General features: G+C 45.2%; 1 protein-coding gene across 1 annotated transcript in view; it reads left to right on the plus strand.

Annotated features, from left to right (window-relative positions):
• LOC147701270 (IgGFc-binding protein-like) overlaps positions 1-25,012 on the plus strand; it is a 1,577,064-nt gene that overhangs the window by 1,497,098 nt on the left and 54,954 nt on the right. Inside the window, exon 28 of the mRNA XM_086930001.1 lies at positions 7,468-7,848. Coding sequence (XP_086786127.1) covers positions 7,468-7,848 — 381 coding nt within the window. The remainder of the gene's footprint in view (positions 1-7,467; positions 7,849-25,012) is intronic.

Genomic DNA, 25,012 nt, shown 5'->3' on the forward strand with positions numbered 1-25,012 from the left:
TGTAAATCTATTCAGCCGTTCGAGCTAAAAGTGAGTCCAACCGCCCTATGGAAAAATGAATGGGAAAAACGCGTTTTGGGACCCCCCTTTGTTCTCGGCCCCCCCTTGACGAAACCCCACCAAATTTTCAGGGGCTGCTCAGAAAAAAAATGTGCCATTTTCCTGAAAATTTCAGCCAATTCCGTCCACAAACGCCAAAGTTATTAGACATAGAATTTTCAGAAATCCCATAGAGAAAAAATCCTAACTATATATACCCACTGGCTATCGCCAGTAGGTAATATACATATATAAACATATGTAATCTGCATATCTATATAAATATAAATGCATGCATACATATACATATATGCATACATATGCATGTTATTTACATGAAAGTTTTAAAAACACTAATAAAAGCAAAGCTAAAAAGCCACCTCATTACAAACAGAATGGCTTTAACTTAAACGAGGGCGAGATCTATTGCATTTTCAATGCTTGTTTACTTTGGTTCTATCAAGAAGGCATTCAGATGTGTCACACATTTGCCATAAATTCTGAATGTTAGCACTCTAGTTGCTCATTAGATCACTGTAGTAAAGCTAGTGCTCACCAGGGAAGTCTGCTGCTAATCATGGTTTACAGCCATTTTACCGCATTTTTTATCCCGCAGACTTTCAGTCCGCATACCATTATCCCGCAAGGTCATTGAGCTCGCATACCATTATCCCGCATTTTTTCAAAACGCATGTGCATTTATCGCGCATGCCTTTACAAAGAATTACGTTTTAAAGGCATGTATGGTAAATGCATTTGCGTTGTGAAAACCACGATGACGAGAGAGGTAAGTGGGTTTGTGTTAATTTTTTCGTGGGTTAGTGATTGTGTAGTGTAGTGTTGTGTAGTGTAGTGTTGTGTTAGTGTAGTGTAGAGTTGTGGTGGTTGTTTAGTGTAGGGTCATGCTGGGGGTAGTGTTTTAGGGTTTAGGGTTGTGTTGTAGTGTTTGCGTAGTGTAGGGTCATGCTGGGGGTAGTGTTTTAGGGTTCAGGGTAGTGTTGTAGTGTTTGCGTAGTGTACGGTCATGCTGGGGGTAGTGTTTTAGGGTTTAGGGTTGTGTTGTAGTGTTTGCGTAGTGTAGGGTCATGCTGGGGCTAGTGTTTTAGGGTTTAGGGTAGTGTTGTAGTGTTTGCGTAGTGTAGGGTCATGCTGGGCGTAGTGTTTTAGGGTTTAGGATAGTGTTGTAGTGTTTGCGTAGTGTAGGGTCATGCTGGGGGTAGTGTTTTAGGGTTTTGGGTAGTGTTGTAGTGTTTGCGTAGTGTAGGGTCATGCTGGGGTGTAGTATTTTAGGGTTTAGGGTAGTGTTGTAGTGTTTGCGTAGTGTAGGGTCATGCTGGGGGTAGTGTTTTAGGGTTTTGGGTAGTGTTGTAGTGTTTGCGTAGTGTAGGGTCATGCTGGGGGTAGTGTTTCAGGGTTTTGGGTAGTGTTGTAGTGTTTGCGTAGTGTAGGGTCATGCTGGGGTGTAGTGTTTTAGGGTTTTGGGTAGTGTTGTAGTGTTTGCGTAGTGTAGGGTCATGCTGGGGGTAGTGTTTTAGGGTTTTGGGTAGTGTTGTAGTGTTTGCGTAGTGTAGGGTCATGCTGGGGGTAGTGTTTTAGGGTTTTGGGTAGTGTTGTAGTGTTTGCGTAGTGTAGGGTCATGCTGGGGGGTAGTGTTTTAGGGTTTTGGGTAGTGTTGTAGTGTTTGCGTAGTGTAGGGTCATGCTGGGGGTAGTGTTTTAGGGTTTTGGGTAGTGTTGTAGTGTTTGCGTAGTGTAGGGTCATGCTGAGGGTAGTGTTTTAGGGTTTAGGGTAGTGTTGTAGTGTTTGCGTAGTGTAGGGTCATGCTGGGGGTAGTGTTTTAGGGTTTAGGGTAGTGTTGTAGTGTTTGCGTAGTGTAGGGTCATGCTGGGGGTAGTGTTTTAGGGTTTAGGGTAGTGTTGTAGTGTTTGCGTAGTGTAGGGTCATGCTGGGGGTAGTGTTTTAGGGTTTAGGGTAGTGTTGTAGTGTTTGCGTAGTGTCGGGTCATGCTGGGGTGTAGTGTTTTAGGGTTTTGGGTAGTGTTGTAGTGTTTGCGTAGTGTCGGGTCATGCTGGGGGTAGTGTTTTAGGGTTTAGGGTAGTGTTGTAGTGTTTGCGTAGTGTAGGGTCATGCTGGGGTGTAGTGTTTTAGGGTTTTGGGTAGTGTTGTAGTGTTTGCGTAGTGTAGGGTCATGCTGGGGGTAGTGTTTTAGGATTTAGGGTAGTGTTGTAGTGTTTGCGTAGTGTAGGGTCATGCTGGGGGTAGTGTTTTAGGGTTTTGGGTAGTGTTGTAGTGTTTGCGTAGTGTAGGGTCATGCTGGGGGGTAGTGTTTTAGGGTTTTGGGTAGTGTTGTAGTGTTTGCGTAGTGTAGGGTCATGCTGAGGGTAGTGTTTTAGGGTTTAGGGTAGTGTTGTAGTGTTTGCGTAGTGTAGGGTCATGCTGGGGGTAGTGTTTTAGGGTTTAGGGTAGTGTTGTAGTGTTTGCGTAGTGTAGGGTCATGCTGGGGGTAGTGTTTTAGGGTTTAGGGTAGTGTTGTAGTGTTTGCGTAGTGTAGGATCATGCTGGGGGTAGTGTTTTAGGGGTTAGGGTAGTGTTGTAATGTTTGCGTAGTGTAGGGTCATGCTGGGGTGTAGTGTTTTAGGGTGTTGGGTAGTGTTGTAGTGTTTGCGTAGTGTAGGGTCATGCTGGGGGTAGTGTTTTAGGGTTTAGGGTAGTGTTGTAGTGTTTGCGTAGTGTAGGGTCATGCTGGGGTGTAGTGTTGTAGGGTTTTGGGTAGTGTTGTAGTGTTTGCGTAGTGTAGGGTCATGCTGGGGGTAGTGTTTTAGGATTTAGGTTAGTGTTGTAGTGTTTGCGTAGTGTAGGGTTATGCTGGGGGTAGTGTTTTAGGGTTTAGGGTTGTGTTGTAGTGTTTGCGTAGTGTAGGGTCATGCTGGGGGTAGTGTTTTAGGGTTTAGGGTTGTGTTGTAGCGTTTGCGTAGTGTAGGGTCATGCTGGGGGTAGTGTTTTAGGGTTTAGGGTAGTGTTGTAGTGTTTGCGTAGTGTAGGGTCATGCTGGGGTGTAGTGCTTTAGGGTTTTGGGTAGTGTTGTAGTGTTTGCGTAGTGTAGGGTCATGCTGGGGGTAGTGTTTTAGGGTTTAGGGTAGTGTTGTAGTGTTTGCGTAGTGTAGGGTCATGCTGGGGGTAGTGTTTTAGGGTTTAGGGTAGTGTTGTAGTGTTTGTGTAGTGTAGGGTCATGCTGGGGGTAGTCTTTTAGGGTTTAGGGTAGTGTTGTAGTGTTTGTGTAGTGTAGGGTCATGCTGGGGGTAGTGTTTTAGGGTTTAGGGTAGTGTTGTACTGTTTGTGTAGTGTAGGGTCATGCTGGGGGTAGTGTTTTAGGGTTTAGGGTAGTTTAGTTGTTTAGTGTATGCTAAAGGCATATTCGTTCTAAAAGTTTTCGTTATTTTAATTTGCGGCCTAATAGTACATGCGGGATTTTTTTTGCGGACTGATGGTATGCGGGATTTCGTCATATATTCGCTAATCATACTTTCTATGGCAAAATGAACCCCCTCATTTTGTTCCTTTTTAAATTAAATGTTTTAAGAGTTACCACTTTATTCCAATCAAGATGGCTTCAGGTGTGCCATACCTTTGTAATAAGTAGGACTGTTAGCACTCTAGTTGTTCTTTAGAACACTCTGGGACAATCTGTCATTGGGCTATAGTTGGGCTACATCTGGCTGATATTTGGGCTACATTTGGTTTTTTGTCTCTGGTGGCCATCTTTGGGCTACATTGGGCTACATTGGGCTACATTTGGGCTCCAACATATATATAGCCCAATGTAGCCCAATTTATATTTTTCAAAGTTAATTTTCGTAAAAACCACTGGAGCCTATATCTTGAGACATAGAAAAGGCACATCGGGCTACCAGTCCCTACAATTTTGCCAAGTTTGGTGTAAATCCATTCAGCCGTTCAGGCTAAAAGTGAGGCCAACCGCCCTATGGAAAATTGCATGGGAAAAACACGTTTTGGGACCCCCCTTTTTTCTCGGCCCCCCCTTGACGAAAACCCCCCAAAATTTCAGGGGCTGCTCAGAAACAAAATGTTCCATTTTCCTGAAAACTTCAGCCAATTCTGTCCTCATAAGCCAAAGTTATTCGACATAGAATTTTCAAAAATCCCATAGGAAAAAAATCCTAACTATATATACCTACTGGCTATCGCCAGTAGGTAATATATATATATATATATATATATATATATATATATATATATATATATATATATATATATATATATATATATATATATATATATATATATATATACTAATTGTTATTGAAAACCAATTTAAAACCAAGATCTCACACCATCAATTTGAATATTTGCAAGCATCGCTCAATGTACAGATTTCATGACCAGAATAATCTCAAATTTGCTAAACTTTCAATGTATCTGTAATTCATACAATCAGAAATTAGTTTGTTAGAGCAATGAATTTGAATTGTTCATAGGCCTATAAAGGCAGAAGACCAATTCAATTTCTCTTTCTACTTCTCCCTGTAATCCAAAATATTACCAGTCGTACTCTGCTATAATTCATCTTAGTGCATTTTAGCAAAGGAAAAAATTCATTTTTTATTTCTTTTAGTAATTTCAGAAAGTGCTCGAACACAATTATGTATACAATTTTTATAAAAAACTCATCAATGTAATTTGGTTATTTTACCCTTAGCACTACTATCCTATTATTTCGCTTCGAGGAACAAGTGGCAGAAAAAGCTGTAAATATAGTGAATTGAAGTATGAGACTCTAGTATAGGAAATTACATCATGCTGATTAAGAGCAAAGGGTTGAGGGTTTTATTTCTTTATTAATTTCAAATTGTTACATGTAACCTTTCAGTTACATCAGGGTGCAGAAGGAAAAAGGATCACTGAACAATCTAAAGAAAGAGCAGTACAGGGGAAGACGAATCCAACCGTGCAGGGTGGAGCCCATAACGTATGGTCTGCAATCCTGATAGTTTGGAAGGCTCATTTACAATACAAGTCTGAATAGTTTAGATTTCATTAGATTCATGAAGCACATGCACTTGGGTCTGGGTCCGGTTCCGAAGGGCAGAAGGCATACCATAGCCTTAGGCTCGACTAACATGTTACAGTTGATCACATTGTGTGTCTACTTTTCTACAAAAATAGTCTGAAGTACAAAACATGACACACTACATTTACTCCTCGATAAATATATCACTCCTGCTGTAGAAATCCAACACTTCTTATTACATTTGAAAGTGAGCTAGTACCCTGGGTATGGGTGCCACTGAGATGGATACCAGTGTCAATCAATTGCACCATAATTCCCCTCAAGTCAGCATATGGTCTACATATACATCTGCTAGGTCAGGATAACTCACTGCATGACCTAAAAATATACCAACTGTTTCAATGTACCTTTTCCTCGTTCTTTAGTTTGAGCATCACTATGTACATATATATGTTTAACCTTGATGGTAAGTTACACTTTTGTCAAACCTCTGAACATATTAGGGCAGATTTGCAATGAAAGTGACTCAGTGCATTTCGCAAGCCATTTGAATACGCTACACTGAGTCACTTTTAAAGCACAGGGGTGCAACATATTTACAACAGTATGTCTCATCTCTGTGCTGCCCCCAGCGATGGCACACAAACTGCAGCCACGCCCCGGCGCAGGCACCCTTGCACCATGGTGCAAGGATGCCTGCGTTGTGGGGAGATGTTTTTTTGTGCAGGAAGATGCACATTCCTGCACAAAAACAATTGCTACAGGCATTTTCCTATTTCAATGTATGCTGTAGAATGCAGCACGCATTGGAAGAGGAAAAAAACGGGGACAAATGAAAACATTTCTCCTCGTTGCGCCTCCCTACGCCTCCACATTCAGACGCATTTCCAGATTTACGATTCCTCGTGAATCTGGAAATATGTCTTGTTCTATGGGAACACCCACAGCAACACCCATGGAACACTCCTTCCACGCAAATGCTGGTTATAATAGGGCCATATTCACAAGGACAGGAAAAGCCATGCAGGGTGGCTTTTCCTTTCCTTGTAAATATGGAGCAGTAAGACACGATCACTTTCTGTGACATACTGGTGGCGCAGGAGGCTTGTAAATCTGCCCCATTGCATTCACAGCAATTGCACTGAAGTAATAACGCAGCCATATGTTGAGGATTACACCATTTAATTCAATTTCAAAAAGACAGTACTGAGTAAATGTGCATACACCTTATTACTATTCATAAGCACTGTCCCAGGGCGAGGAGGCCCATGAATAGAGGGAATGAGCACAGATAGTCACGCCTGTTGTCAAACCCTTTGTTTATGTGACAAGTTTGACCTTTGCAAGTTTAGCCTTTTACCTTTGATTCTCCAGTAAGTGTAGGCTTTGATGTTGGAAGTAAATATGCGGATGAAATTTCCAGAAACTAAGGAGTTTAAACGACTTGAAATTTACAAAGAATTCTAGGGACAATCCGACAAACCTGACACTGTTGCAGCATTCAAGGAGTACTTGCTAACTTGAACCCCTACACAAGTGTGCATTTTTGACTTTTTTGCTTAATTCAGCTGCACCTAATACAACCTTAACCCCTCCCCTGCTGATGACGGAACCGCTCCATCATCAGCTACGGTTGGGCTGTGCTGATGACGGAGCGGTTCCGTCATGGCCCGGCCGCCGCGCCTGCGCGGCGCTGATTTTGCGCCTGCGCGGCAGTTGTATTGAGCGGGGCGCGTCATGACGGAACCGGTCCGTCACCAGTGGAGAAGTGTGGCTCAGGGGTTAGAGGCGGCAGACCCGGAAGCTGAGATCGGTCCTGGACCAGGGTTCAATTCCCCGCCTCGGCGGGTCTTGGGCTCAAAAATTCCACGGACTCAATAATTCTCATTCCGGTGCCTACTCGACTCACAGGTTCACACTCTGCGACTCTGGGCAATAGCTTGCTTAATCTCCACTATGGCCCCTCGCGGCGGGATGCCTGGCTTTCACCTTGTGGATACCCTGCCAGGGGTTATCTCACAAGGGAATACCAGGATGGGTTCCCAAGGCAAGCGCCTTGATGCCTTCGGGTGATACGTGCGCTATATAAATCGCAATACATACATTTACCAGCACAGCTCAACCGCGGCTGGTGACGGAGCGGTTCTGTCACCAGCATGCGGCCGCCGAGCGGCCGCCCCGCCCATTTAGCGCTGCGGCGGAATAGCCACCGCAGCGAAAGGGTTAAAATAACCGTGGCAGGCTGGTTAGCAGTGGGGAGGGTGTGGTGAGCTTGGCGGTTGATTGTTGGATGTGGCTCCAGTCCCAGTTGCCTTTGTGCACGGGTTATCAGGTCAGTTTTCATAAGTCCCAACCATCATGCTTGCTGTATGTTGACACTGTACTGTTTTCTGTTTCAGCTGAACGAATCGTTTGTCTCACATGACTGCAGCCAGATATGCACGTGCTCAGCGGCCAGAGGGCTATTTTGTGAGGCGCTATCATGTACGGAGATCGAGATCTGCACGTTGAAGCAAGGCGTTAGAGGCTGCTTCGGGAAGGAAGGCAAATGCACTATGACCCCAGGACCAGGGTTCAACTCGTTTGACGGCATGTCAGGCATGGTGTCATACAAAGGACCCTATGGGGTGACCTCACTCTGCGACGTGACATCCAAAGCCTGGTTCCGCGTTGTTGTCGACTTCCAGCTCTGCAAAGCAGATGGTGCAATGTTGGCCCAACTAGTCCATGTTTACTTCCGAGACGCATACATATCAATCGCTAAGAGCCAGAAGGCTTGGGTAAGTAGATGACAGACCTGTCTTCTTTAATACCGCTATCAGGCATGTCTCTTTGGCTGGTGATGGCTCACCTGTGACACCACCCATAGTGGTAGCAAAGTCCATCCTTAATTGTTTGCATAGGGAGTGTCTTCTAATCCCATATTGTTAGCTCATTCTACTCCCATGTTGTCATTATTTACATAGACAGTCTCTTACGGCCCACAAACTCTCCCATCTCTGCTCCCCCTTTTTCCAACCAATACCTGTCAATTTCTTCACGAAGGTTTCCCTTCTCCTTTATTGCTCTTTACTGAAGACCAGTCTTTTTGGCACGCTCCCTTTCTCTGCCAGCTTTATTTTCTGCCAACTGTTCTCCAATTCTGCCTTGAATCAGCTGGTCGAACATTTTAACTTGACATTGAAGAATACAACTGCCTTTGACAGCTACATCTACATATTGCCTATCCCCCTAAAATGACTAAAGCTAGTAGTAGAGTCCCTGTGATTTCCATCCTTTGACAAAGTAGTGTGCTTGTCAACAAAGGACCACCATTTGCTGTGTACAAAATAGGTCTACAAGTGCATGAAGATTGAACATTGAGAGATTCAATTCATGCAGTTACAGCACAAGTCTAGCGTGGGAGACCACAGAATACACCAAGAGTTGTACAGTGTCTGAGAGAATCATTTAGGGCCAGAAGTAGGTAGCCCTTTACCGATCGGAATCGGCCAAAAATACCGATTTTCGGCCGTTTCCGATCGGTAAAGGGCTATGGAAATGTAGGGGCATATATTCGGTAATTTTACCGAATCGTTATTATTACCGAATCGGTAAATTTACTGATTCGGTAATATTTACCGATTTGGTAAAATTACCGAAAATGCAATGTGGGTAGCCAATATTCCATTGGCACATGGCTTTCAGAATCGGTATTTTACCATGGAATACAAATCCATGGTAAAATACCGAAACCTGTGTACATGCACATCTGTGCATGTACACATGTGCCATGTGACAGACAGACGTGCCCTTAGGGCATGTCTGTGTGCCACATTGCACACATGCCCGTTTTGGGGGTGCTAGAGGGTGTCAAAGTGACACCCCCTGCACCCTTGACAAATTCGGTATTTACCGATTCGGTAAATACCGAATCGGTATTTGAATTGAATCCTATGGGCTTCAAGGCCCATAGGATTCAATAGCAAATACCGAATCGGTATTTACCGAATCGGTAAATACCGAATTCTTAAGGAATCGGTAACTAATCCAGATGTTGGTACCTACATCACATTTACCGATTTTGAAATACCGAATCGGTAAAATTCGGTATTTCAAAATCGGTAAATGTGATTTGCCTACATTTGGCCCTTAATGGAGTACCTTGAGGCAGCACCAGCCTAGAGCGTAAAATCATAGAATGTGCAAAGAATTGAAGAATAACCTCAAGAAGCGTTTTCAAGTCAGTTCACTTTAAAAGTGATCTGACACACTGAGCTCAACTGCGAAAGCCAAGCAAAACTAGCCACCCTCAGAATATTTTAACACCACAAAAGGGCTCTAACATACTTGTATTACAAATTAGTTCCACAGAGGATGGAATTCATTTGAATACCTGTGAGAGATTGTATAATGCAAATGAGATAGCAATGAAGCGATCACTGAACAAAATTAGATTTCTATAAATCCGGAAAACTAAACCTCTTGATAAAAGATTAAATTGTGCAACAGAGCTTCACTTAATCAGACTAAATATTATGGGTAATTTTTCTCATACGTAATTGCTCGAATGATGTTTATTCATACACGGATTTCAGTATCTACAAGGCTCAATGAGAGGCCAATTTGTCTGCAGGGTATTGTTGTACTTGGCCATTTTTGCAGGGTCATCCCTGAACTTTGTGCCTTCCTCCTATATTTTTTCTGACCTGTTGTTGGCTGTTTTTTGACTCTGGGCACTTTAACACTGCTGATCAGTGCTAAAGTGCATATGCTCTATATTGTAAATTAATGTATGGAAAAGTGACTGCATGATTGGCTTATTTGATTTACTGTCATACCCTAGTACCGTGCACTGAGTGTGCCCAGGGCTTGTAAACCAAATGCTGCTGGTGGGCTTGCAGCACTGGTTGTGCCACCCAAAGAAGCAGCCTGTAACAGAGTGTCTCAGGTCTGCCATTGCAGAGCCTGTGTGCAGTCTGGCACTGCCATGCTGACTGGGCAAGTGCACCCACTTGCCAGTCCCTAAACCTTCCCTTCTCTGCATATTAGTCGCCCTTATGGTAGGCCCACAGGCATGGTGTATTGTAGGTAAAAGGTAGGACATGCCCTGATGTGTGTGGCATGTCCTAAATAGTGAATTAGAGCCATTTTCGTTTTTCACTATTGCAAGGCTACTGGTTCCCCATAGGCCAGAATGGGCAGTTTGATTATTACATTTTATAATCCTAACTGACTCAGGGAACTAGGTAGAAATTCGAGTTTAGTATGCCTGAACTCAGAATGATAAAATACATCTTTTAGTGACGTTGGTTTTAACATTCTGTGTTTGAAAATACCACTTTTAGAAAGTAGGTATTTTTTTGTCTAACTAGCCAAGCCTGCCTCTACTAGGATGTGTATTCCTTGTCTGGAGTTTGAGTGACAGGGGCTTGAGGATTCCAGGTGACAGGGTGAGTCAGCACAGGGCTGAATAGAGAGATCTGCATGCAGATGGGCGGGAGGAGTTGCACCTGGGGCCTGAATAGGGCTGTTAGGGCTGTGCCTTCCCTCCACAATGCTGGATCCATCTCTTGTAGTGCGTCTGATGTCCCTGGCCCGCACTCGAAAGGAAAGAAGGAGTATTGTCAACAAAGTGCTCCAGGACTGACCAGACTAGGTTTGGACTAGGCAAAGGTCTCTCTGCCTTCAGAGAACAAAGAGGAAATTAAAAAATGAGTATAAAAGGGAGACCCAGACCCCAGAACTTTAGATCACTTTTGGGAAACGAGAAGAATCCTTTGCTGAGGAGAGGAACCAGAGAGACTTTCCCTAAGCATGAGGGATTGGCCTGCAGAGGTTGCTGATTGCCAAAAAGAGGAGAAAGGACTTTACTTTCATTCAACTTGTGAAGAATCTCCAAGGGCTTGAGATAGAGCTTGCCTCCTGCTGAAGTCTCAGGGACAACAGACTTCACCCACCTGCTGCCCAAGAGTTCTTTGGCGGTGCCTGCAATTGTGTTGGGCTTTCTGAGGGACTGCGTGTCGCAAGGAGCTGGAAGTGCGACTCACGCAGAAGAAGTGTGTTGCTGAACTGCTGCTGTTGCTTCACAATGCTAAAGTGCCTCGCATTGGCGGCAAAGATGATCGACGTTGCACCAGATGCTGCCACATCATCAAAGAAGCATGGCGCCGCTGCAGCCGCTGGTGTCGCATCGCTGGGAAAGTGTATCGCCGCTGCAGTTGACGCATCGTTGCTGAAGCGCCTCGAATCGCTGGAGAAAAGGATCAACGTCACATCAGATGCTGCTGCATCACCGACAGGGCCTGTCATGGCTCAGAAGAATCGTTGAGTTGCCGCACGGCCGTCTGGCATGCACGCATTGTGTTGCATCAAGGATAAGACGCCATTTTGTTCATTGCACCGGATCTTCATCGCATCATGGTGTTGCGAGCGGAAGCGCAGTAAGAAACAGACGCATCACTTCCCCACGCCGAGAAGAACCGACGCATCCCCTATGCATCAGTTGGGACCCGACGCATCACCGTTCTTGCGTGTAAGGAACCTACGCATCACCTTCCCTGTAACACTTTTGTTGTATGGCGTTACACATCCTAAGGTACATTGAACTCAAAGTTTTGCATTTATACATCTAAAGAGAACTGAGCTAATTCTACCATGTTTTAGTACAGTATTGTGGATTTTTGTTGTTTGTGGTCTTGTGTTAAGTCTATATAAAAATACTTATTTGTATACTACAACTTGTATGGTGTCCACCTGTAGTGTTGTCACTGGGTTACTGTATGTGTTCACCAATGCTTTAGACATTGCCTCCGAGATGAGGCTGCCTACTCGTGCCAAGCTACCAAGGGGGTGAGCAGGGGTTATTTAAGGAGTGTACCCCCTTTCCCTGACTAGACACAAGTCTCCCTATTTGGTCAAAGTTACCTACCTCTGCCAACTAGAGACCCCCAAATATAACAGGGATAATTTAACAAAGGTATTCAAATGAATGTTTCCCATTTAGGCTGTCGTAGACTAAATTTGTTGGCTTCCAAATGTGACACATTCGTCAGCGAACACCATATTTTAAGCAAACTATAAAACGAGCCTTGAACTCTGACACCATCCCCTTTGTAGCTCTGCAAACATAATAACATGTCCTCTTCACGCAATTAGCATATGACTGCAGTTTCATCTAACAATTCCTGGCATTCTCTTCGGGCCACATGTACGACCCTTTTTTGCAAGTCGCAAATGGGAGAACCTCAAAAAAGGGTAATAGCATGTACAAATTATATTTTGAGAGTCCCTGACTCGCCAAATAGCATTTGCGACTCTCGCTATTAGGAAGGGGCGTCCCTTCCTAATATTAAGTCAACATGATATGTACTAGTGATTTGCAACCGCATTTGCCACCGCAAAACACTTGCAGTTTACCACCTACTTCAAGTAGGTGGTAAACCACCCGCAAATGCTGGGGACCCCGTCCCCTTTGTGAGTAGTTTGGAAAATATTTTTTAAGAGCAGGCAGTGTTATGTTATGTTATGTTAAAAGTATTTGTGCAGCGCACGGTCACCAGGAGGTTTCATGGCGCTAGGAGCAGAAGGGCAATAATGGGGGGCATTATTACTCATAGGCTTGCCGGAACAGATCAGTTTTCAGGAGTTTCCTGAATAAAGTGTAACTGGAGGTGGATCTGAGTTCATTCGGAAGTGAGTTCCATAACCTGGGGGCCAGGAATGAGAATCTGAGGCCACCATGTTTTTTCCGCTTTAAAGTTGGAATGGTAAGCAGTTTGTGGTGTGAGGAGCGGAGGACACGGAGGGGGACGTACCGATGAATCCTGGAGGAGATAAAGGCAGGGCCCTGATCAGATAGTGCCTTGAAGATGGTACAGCCAAGTTTAAAAATGCAACGTTTAGCCACAGGAAGTCAATGGAGGTTCCTCAGCAAAGGAGGGACATGTTGGTGTTTGGGCTGGTGGAAGATTAGCCTGGCTGCTTGGTTCTGTACCAGCTGCAGGCGGTTGAGCTGGTAGGCTGGGATGTCAAAGTAGAGAGCATTGGCATAGTCGATACGATAGGTTACCAGGGCCATGAGAGTGAGGGCCTCCAAAGTCAAGAACCTGCAGATTTTCCGGATTCTCCGGAGATGGAAGAAGCATGAAGAGGTAACAGCGCTGATCTGGGATTCCATAGATAGATCTTTGCAGATAATGACACCAAGACTCTTCACAGAGTCTGCAGGGTGAGGGGGGTGCCCAAGGAAGGTGGCCAGAAGCTAGAGTTCCAGGGGTTGGCAGGTACCCCAGTAAGGACAAGCTCTGTTTTGTCTGGATTAAGTTTCAACTGGCTGTGACACATCCATTCGCTGATCGATAGCATAGTAGATTGAAAATTAGTGCTGGATGCAGAGGTGGAATCAAGATGAAGACCCGCTGGAGATCGTCAGCGTAGTTGAAGATGGTGACCGGGCTATTGTGAAGGGATACCATGAGGGGTTGCATGTAAAGGTTAAACAAAAGGGGCAATAAGGCGGAGCCCTGGGGGACTCCGCAAGTTAGACTGGTTTGTGTGGCTGAAAAAGTAGAAAGATGAACCGCCTGGGAACGCTGATACAGAAAGGATCTGATCCACTTATGTGCCAGGCCCTGGATGCCAGCGTTGTTGACACGGTCGATCAGAATTTAGTGATCGGCCGTGTCAAAGGCCGCCGATACGTCCAAGAGCACGAGTGCCTGGAAGATGTTATTATCCACACCATTCCTAAGCTCGTCCATCACAGCCAGGATTACAGATTCAGTAGAATGCCCAGGCCTAAAACCCGCCTGCTGAGGGTCAAGGAACTGGGAATTCTCGATGAATGAGCTTAAGCAGTTTGTGATGTGGGCTTCCAATATCTTGCTAAGGTAGGGGAGCAGGGAGATAGGTCGAAAATTGCTTAGTACTGAGGGGTCTGCATTAGGTTTTTTCAGAATATTAACCACTGCGGCCTGTTTGAAGGTGTCTGGTATGGTGCCTGTTGCCAAGGAATTTTTTTAGAAGTGCGAGCGGGGGGGTCGGGACAAGCCAGGAAGGCCTCCTTAAGGATCTGAGGGGGGCAGCAGTCGTTGGGCGAGCCCGAGCTCACTTTATTCAATAGGATCAAAAAAGTTGCCTCAGTGGACCAAGGAAAATGATCCAGTGAAAATGGATTCTTGCCAGGTGCGACCGATGTGGTAAGAGAAGTAGGGGTGGGAATATTATTTTTGATAGCAGTAATTTTATTGATAAAGTAGGAGTTGAGTGAGTCGCAGAGTGTTTGTGAAGGGGTGGGTTTAATGATTACCCGGTCCGGTTGTGTGAGTTCATTAACAATAGCAAAGATGTCTTTGGCCTTTGAAGATAAATCAATAATTTTTTGTGAGAAGTATGCTGTTTTTGCTTGGAGAATGGAATTTTTATATTGTTTTAGTGAGGCTGCATACACCATTTTCTCATCAGGGGCTTATGTGCGCCGCCAACGGCACTCAACCTGCTGGAGGGCCAATTTATCCTTTTTTTGCTGTTTGGAGAACCAGCGTTGAGCATCATGCGGGCGTTTAGTTTTTATTTTTTTCAGCGGGGCGATCTTGTCGCTAGCTGACTCTAACCAATATTCAAGGCGAGAGGCCTGGCCGGCGCTGGAAGCCTGACTGCTGGGGGCGGAAGTGGTACCAGAGACCACTGTCTATGCTTAAAAAAATGAAACTGAAAAGTTTCATTTTTCTTTTTTAAATGCATCCCATTTTCTTATAAGGAAAATGGGATGCATTTAAAAAAACAAGCATTTGCAATGCAATAGGTCTCGCATTACTGAAAGTTTGTGCTATTGGCGTTGTAAAGGCTAATGTATTTTTTGGGGGGGGATAGAAAGAATTACCAGCACTAGCATGAGTAATAGAAATAAAATCCACAAAGCAAGAAAAGGGTGCAGCAAGACGTAAAGGGACCTCCATTAGCCATATAAGGAACTGCGCCCTCACTTTTTTTTTTGTCCTCATTTGTCAATTTCTACTAGGACAGGGGAACCCGGTCTCTCCATAAGGAAGAGATGTTATAAACATCCCGGGTAACTTAAGGGAAATATCCCACCACCCGCCCGGTCAAAAGGACTGACCGCTGAAACAAGAGAAAAGTATGGCACTGACACAGATAATACGAAATCTGTGATGCATATTACTAATCATAGGACCAGATGTTTTTAAGAAAAAAAAAGGAGAGAGCAGTGAACAACAGAAAATCAGAACTATAGTCCGGTATTGAGTTCTAAATGATAGTAGATTTGGCTAAGATCTAGCTAATTGCTTTATGTTTCTAACCATTTATCCCATAGTTGCCAGAATCTTGTCTTCTTGCTTAACCTAATCGCTCGATCAAGAGTTGCCACCCTTTGTTCTGAAAGAATCCATTCCTCCTCTGTAGGGGAACATGGGAGTATCCATTTAATGCACAGATCCCTTCTTGCCAGCAATATTAAAATAAAAATAATGGATTTTTGAATATTAGTGAAATTACCATTATCTGCCACTCCTGTTAAAACCCCAAAAATGACAATATCCAAGCTCACCTCTAGTTCGTGCTCTAGGACCTCTGATATAATCTTACCCACTTTCTCCCAGAAGGACTGGATCGAGGAACACGGTCAGGACATATGTGCTTCATTTGCACTTTCTTCACCGCATTTAAGGGGGAACATCCTTTACAACGCAACTTTTACCACGCAGTGCCTTTACGACGCAACTATTACTTACAACGCAAACCATTACAACGCATTGCTCTGGGGGGGCGCTCTAGGATAGGGAATAGATTTAATTTACTATCCAACACCTTCCCTAGTGTCCACGGGGACTGGAGTTGGAATAGTAAATTAAACTATTCACTATCCAGCACCCCAAAGCGCTATGCGTTGTAAAGGTTTGGGTTGTAATACTTACGTTGTAAAAGCATGCGTTGTAAAAGCATGCGTTGTAATGTCATACATCCCATTTAAGGCATGAGCTACTATGGCATGTATCTATGGCTTATTTATGGCGCTATGTGAGATCTGCCCCACTAAGAAAAAATCATCTCTTTACTGTCCAGAAGGCATACTGGACTCCTCAGAGGTTATCGAAGATGGGAAGCCGGACAGTAAGAAAATACCTTAAATGCAACTGCGCCCTTGCTTATGCTACTGCTGGGATATTTAAAAAATAAATATAAATAACAAACATTATTGTTTGCAAAGCTAATAGCTCACACTATGAGTAACGCAAGTCATATTGCATGGCAAATGATTGTTGGGTCTGTGCCCCTTTCAGGCAGCTCCTCCCGTCTCTGGAGAGGTTAGCTGCTTCTCTTGCAGGTGCGGGGGCGAGATTTTGATCGATACCTTATCACTATTGATCTAAACCCCGATCTGGTCGACTGAACCTTTATTGCCTGTCATTGAGGGAAGAAAGTGCATCTCTTACCAAGTTAGTTCACCCAATAAAGGACTCCGCTCCGAAAGATCACAGACAACTTCTAGCTTTCAAAGATTTATTATATAGTCAGAATAAGCTGCAAGTACAGGCATCTCAGAATGAGATTCACAAGATACACGGGCCCAATTACATACATGTGCTCTCTGAAAACCCTCAGACGAGCAAAGAAGACTACTAATACAAGTTTTAAGAATAATAAAGCTATCAACATAGACACGTATTGAGATCTCTCCGACATTTAAGTTGGAGGAAAAACACAGGTTAGGCTGTCCCTACCCTGCTCTAGATGGTATCCCTACTTAACAAAGTCCCAACCTATCAAAAGGTGTCAGAGGTGAATGGCCCCCTAGGGAGGTCACCCACTCTTAGTCTTTTGGTGAAAACCTATAGTTCGCCAGTCATGACCCCTCTCTGCCTACCCATCCGCTCTCTAAAGGGTCCTCAGGCATCTGCTCTAACTCCACCCGGGGGTGCTGTCCCTAATACAAAAACAGTCAACAACATTTGAGACGCCCCTCGTGAGACGCCCCTCACGTGGTGTATCTTCTGGCTTTTTCCATGCTGCTTTGTGTTGGGCCCCGTGCGTAAGAGTTGACCTTGCTTCTCAGACTCTTCTCCGGCCCGCTGATACCTCTTAAAACATTCCGGAACCCTCCTCCATGTCTGGGCCTTCTCTTGAACAAACCTCTATTCATTTCTTTATAATTGGATCCCCCCTTTCCCTTGCAGACAGACATCTGCAGCCAAGATCCCAATTCTCATAGACTTCCAAAAAGGTCTGCAACATTTCTCGGCCCAGACTAATACGTGTAAATCAAAGGCTATAACATTTCAGGCCTACAGCATTTCTCATAATGATTATAACATTCAAATCCTACATTAGTTAATAGCATGTTAATACTCTTGTTCTATTATCCGGTAAACACATCTATAAATCATGGCCCATCAATTCTTATTGCTAAAGCATTAGTGCAATCCATGTCGTGAAAGGAAACACATCTCTGGCCCTGAGGCCTACCACGTTCTACGTTTACCCGCATGCCATCTTATATTTTAGCAGCTACACGACATGGATTCAGGAATTATCACGTCTAATAAAATCATATGATTTCACACATTTCTGCATTAGTTCCACTTCTACTTAAATTTCTAAGTTAACTACACATTTCAGAATATAGTTGCAGGTACTATTAGCACTCATGGCATTTCTCTTCATGACTTGTGCTTACTACGTGTAAGTGTGATGTACTTATACATTTAAGTCAGTTTGCGCTCTCTCAGTTCCCCCCTTTGATGACCTCTCGGGGTCATCATTAACATTTAAACTGCAGTGATTGCTAGCATACCTCGTTTCTGCGTTTCCAGAGCCCTCAGACTCCTGTACTGATTATCTTGTATGGCAGCCAATCTCTGCAGCTGTTCCTCCCGAGCCTTTCCAATTTTCCTGGCTCTGTACCATTTGAATACCCTCACCAATCCCCACAACACGATCCCACAGATCAATATTATGATGATAGGTTTCAGGATATACCACACAAAGCTTTTACCTAATGTGGTGAGCCAACCTCCAGCTTCACTCATTCCGTGGCCCACCTTTTCCCAGACATTTTCTCTACTCAGGTCTTCGATCTCCTTGTGAATATCAGTTATGTTCCTAATAACTTTCTCAAGGGGTTTGGAATTGTCTGGAATGTAGGTACAACATTCCTGGACCTTCAAAGCCTTACAGACTCCGCCCTCTTTTGCTAATAGGACGTCTAAGGCAAGACGGTTCTGAAGAACCATAGCCCTTATCGATTGCATCTCTCCTTCTACCAGCATTAAGGACTGAGCAGTGCTGGCAGACAACCTGTCTACGACTGTTGCCAGTCGTCTAATTTTGACATCATTAAGGATTAATCCCAACATAGGGAACACAGCTCCAAATACATCTCCGACCATTTCTGCGTCTCCTATATCTCTCCTTCCTCTCGCTGATGTCTTGCCCTCGATGATCTCTAAGTCTTGGGCATGATATATTTTGGGGAAGATAATTGCCAGGTAACATGATCCATACCAGTTATCAGGTAGTCTCACGTAGGCATTCCTTCCACAAACAAAATATACATTTGGAATCACTTGCATTCCCTTCAGGAAATCTTTGGTGTAATACTCTAAGTTGAAAGCATGTTCACAGCTGACTTCTCCCACGTATACATTTTCATAATACGTTTTGGCTCGGTGAAGACATAACTTTCCTCTCTGCGTTCTATCTAAAGCTATTGGACCACTACTACCCTTTCTTTTATGTGCCTTCTCTTCCTCGGTCCAATCTGTTTTCCATTGTCCAGATTTTTTCAAAATCTTTTGTCTCCTGTATCGATCATCCACCTGCCCTATGAACCTTTTCTCGACTTCTGACACCTTGCATGTCAGGTTATTTCTACGGGCATGTGAAGTATCTAAAGTAATCCAAGGAATGAAGAACTTGGCCAATCTGTCTTCACTCTTCCAGTAGTCCCATTTGTTCATCTGCTTATAATTTGGGACTTCTGGCAACACTGAGTCATAATTGGAGAAATAGTATTCAAAACTATCTCTCCCATAAAATATACTAAGCAATAAGCTACATGTAATGCCATATGTCAGCGGGAGGTGATGATATCTAATGCCTTCATCTACAAACGCCGGCAACTGCATGCAGACGTAGCAGTCCTTTACCTCCATGGCATCCACGTATTCATATAAAAGTTTAGCGTAAGCATTTGACCTAAAGTCGCCTTGGGACTCATCTACGTGTAACCTGCGAGCTTCTGCAGCTAATAACGCTTTCTCTTGAGTGTTTTCCCCCTTTTCACCAGCAACAGTGGGTGTAGGCGTTTCTACAGATTTCACATCAGTTACCTTTGCCTCTTCCTCATGTCCCTTTACATAAGAAACTGTGACTACTAAAACTATTAATATTATCACTCCTACTATTAGTGTGCCTATTATACATTTAGCTTTGCGGTTCGGGGTGCCGGCTTCCATTTCGTCAGATAGTATGGCTCTCTCGTATCTCAGCACAAAGTTCCTTTCTTCTCGTTCCTTTACAGTCTCTTTTACTCCTTTTGTCCTTAGAACCACACAACTGGAAGCTGACAACCTTCTTCGCAAAAGGTCCTTTAATAGTTCAATACAGACAACCCTAGCCCTTCTCCGTCAACTCAAGGGAAGGTCCCTAAGATTCTCTGCTTCCTGGGCGCTAGGTAATCTTCTTTTTCTTCTCGCTTATTTACAAAGTCTCTAAGCATCCACAATCAGGTTTGTGCCTGCCGCTTCGACAGCATAGTTCAATATTTCCAAACGAAGATTGTGCTCTTCATGGGCTGTTATCTTGGTACCAAAATCGGGGAATTGCAATTCTGTGAAAAACATGTGCCTTAACTTACTGAGGCGGGGAGGTCTGGGGAGCATGAATGTCAGTGACCCTTCTTGTTCGATTCCGGGTACTAACAGTCGTATCTCCACTGTGATGATGGGCTCAGAGCTGGACACCACCACCGCTCGTATCCTCCCTGTCTTCTGTTCCAAAGACATTTGTCGCCAGATATGTCCACTCAGGGGTGGAGTATCTGCGGTTAGGCACACGCACTCTTCTTGACCTTCTCAAGGCCGGTGCTTCAGCGCCCTGAGCACCTTCTTCCGGGTCTGAATCCTCTGATATCGGAGGGTTATCTCTGGAGTTGACCTCAGGCTAGAGCTCCTTCTTTGCGGCCAACTAGCTTCTCCACGTACCCTTCTACTCCTTCTTCTTCTGGTCTGTTCACTTTCTCTGTCAGACCGGTCAGGGTCCGACTCGTACTCCCAGCTACTTTCTCCTTCAGTAGCGTCGTCCGTTTCGCTGTTGTGCTGACCGTATTCAGCTTGGTCAGACTCGTACCCTTCTTCTGTTGGCACCTCTACAGCTTGGCTAGCCCCCCTCTATGGCTTCTCGGTCCTCAGCTGGACGTCTATCCGAGAGAGGAGCTGTTTCTTCCAGAGGTGCTAGAACCCTCCGCGTGTGTGACGCGTGGATCCAATTGGGCAGGCCTCCCACCTTCACAGCAGTATTCGTGATCAGGATGATCTGGAAGGGCCCACGCCAACGAACATCCAGGCAGCTACTCCTTACGTGCTTTCGCACAAGCGCCCAGTCTCCAGGGCACAGGTCATGGCACAGGTCCTGGCACGATGGAACTTCGGCAGCCTGCACCTGAAGGGACACAGAATGAATGGCGTCAGACAGCCCCTTGCAATAATCCAGGATCATATCATCTGTGATGTTTAACAGTGCAGTAGTTGGTACAGACGGCAACCTCATTGCTCTCCCCATCAACACCTCATGAGGTGACAGCCCCGTTCTTCTATCTGGGGTACTACGGAGGCTCATAAGGACCAATGGCAGAGCGTCAGGCCAACTCAGAGACGTTGATGCACACACTTTTGCAAGTCTGGCCTTAATGGTGCTATTTATCTGTTCCACAATTCCTGAGGCTTCTGGTCGATAGCTGCAATGCAATTTCTGATCTATGTTCAGAGCCGCACAAATCATTTTCACAAGCGAGCTGTTGAAATGCGTTCCCCTATCCGATTCCAAAGAGGCCGGCACCCCGAAGCGCGGAATGAGCTCCCTAAGCAGTAACTTAGCTACTGTGAGGGTGTCGCACCTACGTGTAGGGTATGCCTCAACCCATCTGGAGAATACGCAAACAACCACCAGGACATAACGGAGGCGGTTGCACCTCGGCAATTCGATGAAATCCAATTGCATGCGGTTAAATGGGCCCCCCGACCTCCCTATGTGGCTCAGTGCAACTGGTGTCTTTTTCCCTACATTCAACTGCTGACAGGTCACACAACGCTGGCACACTGCTTCTGCCGCTATTCTGAACTTAGGATTGTACCACGTCTGTCTAAAGACTCTCAACATAGCGTCCCTCCCTAGGTGTACAGGACCATGTATTTGTCTAGCCATTGGGCTCACCATCTCATTTGGTAACACTGCTCTGCCATCTGCTGAGACCCAGAAATGGGCCTCACCCACCACACATCCTGCCTTTTCCCATGTTTCCTTTTCGAAATCAGGAGCATTTTCTTGCATGCACTTCAATTCGTCCCAAGAGTCAACAGTTTCCAGTATCATAGCTAATTCAGTTCTTACATTTATTCCACCCACTTCCACCTCTGTGAAAGAGTACCCTTGTTCTGCACAATACCGTGCGACTTCGTCGGCATATCTATTGCCCTGTGACACGAAGTCCATGTTTCTGGTATGTGCGGTGCATTTCACAACTGCGATACCTGCTGGACATTGCAGCGCCTCCAACAACAAGCACACAAACTCTCCATTGCGAATGGGAGAGCCTGAAGAGGTCATGAACCCTCTTTGAGACCACAACTGCCCGTAATCATGAACTACCCCGTAACCATATTGGCTGTCGGTGTATATGGTGACTCGAATTTGGTTGCTTGCCAAGCAAGCACGCGTCAGGGCAATAATCTCGGCTACCTGAGCAGAGTGTACTCCTTCCAGGCATCCAGCTTCCACAACTCCAGTAATTGTACAAACAGCGTAAGCTGCTCTCAACTGCCCAACTTCGTCTCTTACACATGAGCCATCGACAAAGAAAATTTCGTCTGGATCAGTCAGTGGTCTAGGTTTGGTGCATAGTTCAGTCACATCGAGGCAGTCATGGTCTGTACATTCATCATCGTCTATGTCATTTGGGAGTGGCATCAAGGTGGCAGGGTTCAAAACAGAGCATCTCCTGAGGTCACGTTCTCTGCAGCAAGTATGACTTGCTCATAGCGCGTGAGCCTACTGTTGGTCAGATGCTGTGTTTTGGTCCTGGTCATTAACAGTTCTACGGAATGGGGCACGTATACCTCTAACGGGTGCCCCATAACAATATTTTCACATCTCTCAATACTGACACCTGTTGCGGCAACGGATTTGAGACATCCGGGCAACGCTGCAGCTACTGGATCTAGCGTAGCTGAGAAGTAGGCGACTGGTCTACGGGCATTCCCATGGATTTGGACTAACACAGACAACGCGCAACCCTCTCTCTCACAACAGTAAAGCAAGAATGGTTTATCGTAATCAGGCATTCCCAATGCCGGAGCACGACACAGGTCCTCTCGCAGCTGTAGGAACGCCATCAAACAGTCTTTGTCCCATGGTACCGGATCACTCACCTCCTTGTGCGTCAGTTTTTGCAAGGGTTTTGCTTTCAGTGAAAAGTTCGCGATCCACTGTCGGCAATAACCCACCATCCCTAGGAACATCCTGACTTCTCTCTGTGTCTTAGGCGCATTCATTTTCATGATCGCCTCTATCCTGTCTGGTGATACTTTTCGTTTGCCTTTCTCAATTCTGTGTCCCAAGTACTGCACTTCTGTCAGGCAGTACTGTAACTTTCCCGGGGACACCTTGTGCCCATTTGCAGCTAGGTGATTTAACAAAGCAATGGAGTCCTCCCTGCAAGCCTCTTCTGTTTCTGACGCCACAAGGAGGTCGTCTATGTACTGGACCAGAACTGACTTCCGGGGCAGCACTAGACTTTCAAGATTTTTCTTCAGCAGCTAGTTAAAGATCGATGGGCTCTCTGTATACCCCTGAGGAATACGACACCATGTTAGGACGCGACATTCCAGCTTAAATGCGAAAAGAAAATGGCTTTCTTCGTCCAGAGGGATCGAAAAGAAAGCCTGACAAAGATCAATCACAGTGAACCACTCAGCTTGGAATGGTATCTGAAACAGTATCACTGATGGATTCGGTACCACTGGACAACACGAAACAACAATATTATTAATCTTTCGGAGGTCCTGCACTATCCGGAATTTCCCATTTGGTTTCTGCAAACCCATAATCGGGGAGATACATGGACTACCCACGATTTCCTTCAGTATTCCCTGCTTAATCATGGACTCGATCACGGGCTTTATACCTGCAATCGTTTCTGGAGTTAATTTGTATTGGGGTGTTCTTGGAAACTCAGCATGTGGTTTCACTACGATTTTCACTGGGTCCACCCCTTTGACCAATCCAATCTCTTCCCCAGTGAAGTCCCATACTTCTGGTGCCACTGTCTCTCTCAAGTCCCAGGGGAGCTCGTCTACTGTCAAAGTGGGGTACAGTTCCACACAGATCCTTGAATTTGCGACTTTGAAGTCAGCATCGTCGTCATTGGTCAATACTTCCACTCCTTGCGGGGTGCAGTATATAGTGCAATTTAACTTGCACAAAAGATCTCTTCCTAGCAGACATACCGGACTAGAATCGCAAACCACAAATTGATGCTCATCGCTGTACTTCCCTATTTTCACCTGGACTGGTTCTGTCAATTGGCTGGTTATTCTTCTGTTTGCGACCCCCACCACTTGTATGGTCTCTCCAGACATGGGTAGGTCTGGAACTGCAGCTGATCTGATCGTGGATCGAGTGGCTCCTGTGTCCACTAGGAATGTCGTGGGGCACCCTGCTACTTCTGCCTCAACGTAGGGTCCCCTCTGATCTACCTCCAAGGCTGCCCCGAGGGTGCAGTCCTCTCTCTCCACTCTCTGTCCAGTTAGTGGATCTACGTAATAGCATTCCTCTCCACCTACAAACAGAGGCATCTGTCTATATGTCTTGCCCATAGTCCCTACTCTGGGTGGCTGCGGGAACTGGGCTCGGGGAGGAGGACCCCCCCCTTTGAGCACCTTTCCCTGGTATGGCGTTACCCCTCTTGTAGGCGCACTCTGGACCTCTTCCTCCTCTAGCTCTTGTTCTCCTATTTCAACGTTATAGGGACACTCGCGTTTCCAATGCCCCACCTCGTTACACTGGTGGCACCTAGTCGTTTTCTTCAAGGCAGCAATGTCTATTCTAGGCTTAAAGGTGGAGTTCTCCTCACTGCCCTTGTTCTGGCTATACTGTTTCTTGCCTCCAGTACCGGTTCCTTGTTGCTGTTGCTGCGGTCCCCCCTTGCCGGCTGCCTGCATCTGTACCACCATCAGTTTCTCCTTTAGTTTCTTTGCCTTGGAGTCTATCTCATCACAGCAGTACCTGGCATTCCTCAGTATTTCATCTAGGGGTTTATTTTGCCAGCAAATCAAGTGTTGCTGAATCATTAAACTAATATCCGGTCTCAACCCCAGGACGAATTTGGACACAAATTGCCCTATGTCCTTTGGATCCATTACATCCAGCCCACTATACTGTTTAAACGCTTTCAACAATCTCTCGTAATATTCGTGAACTGTCTCTTTGGGTTCCTGTCTTGTTCGGTCTATTTTGACCCAATCTGTGTCTTGCATTGGCACTTTCTCTTTCAGCCAAGTCATCACTCTCTCGAATTTTGCCATCACAATCTCGGACGGTCCATTAGTCTTAGCATCTCTCTCCGGCTCCGTTGTGGGCCACTCAGCGCTAACCTTGCATGCCGTCCACAAATCTCCTGGCACTACAATGTCAAACAGCGTGTTCAGATCTATCCATAGGACCTTTGAT

This window comes from Lissotriton vulgaris, chromosome 7, assembly GCF_964263255.1.
Source record: "Lissotriton vulgaris chromosome 7, aLisVul1.2, whole genome shotgun sequence".
NCBI lineage: Eukaryota > Metazoa > Chordata > Amphibia > Caudata > Salamandridae > Lissotriton > Lissotriton vulgaris.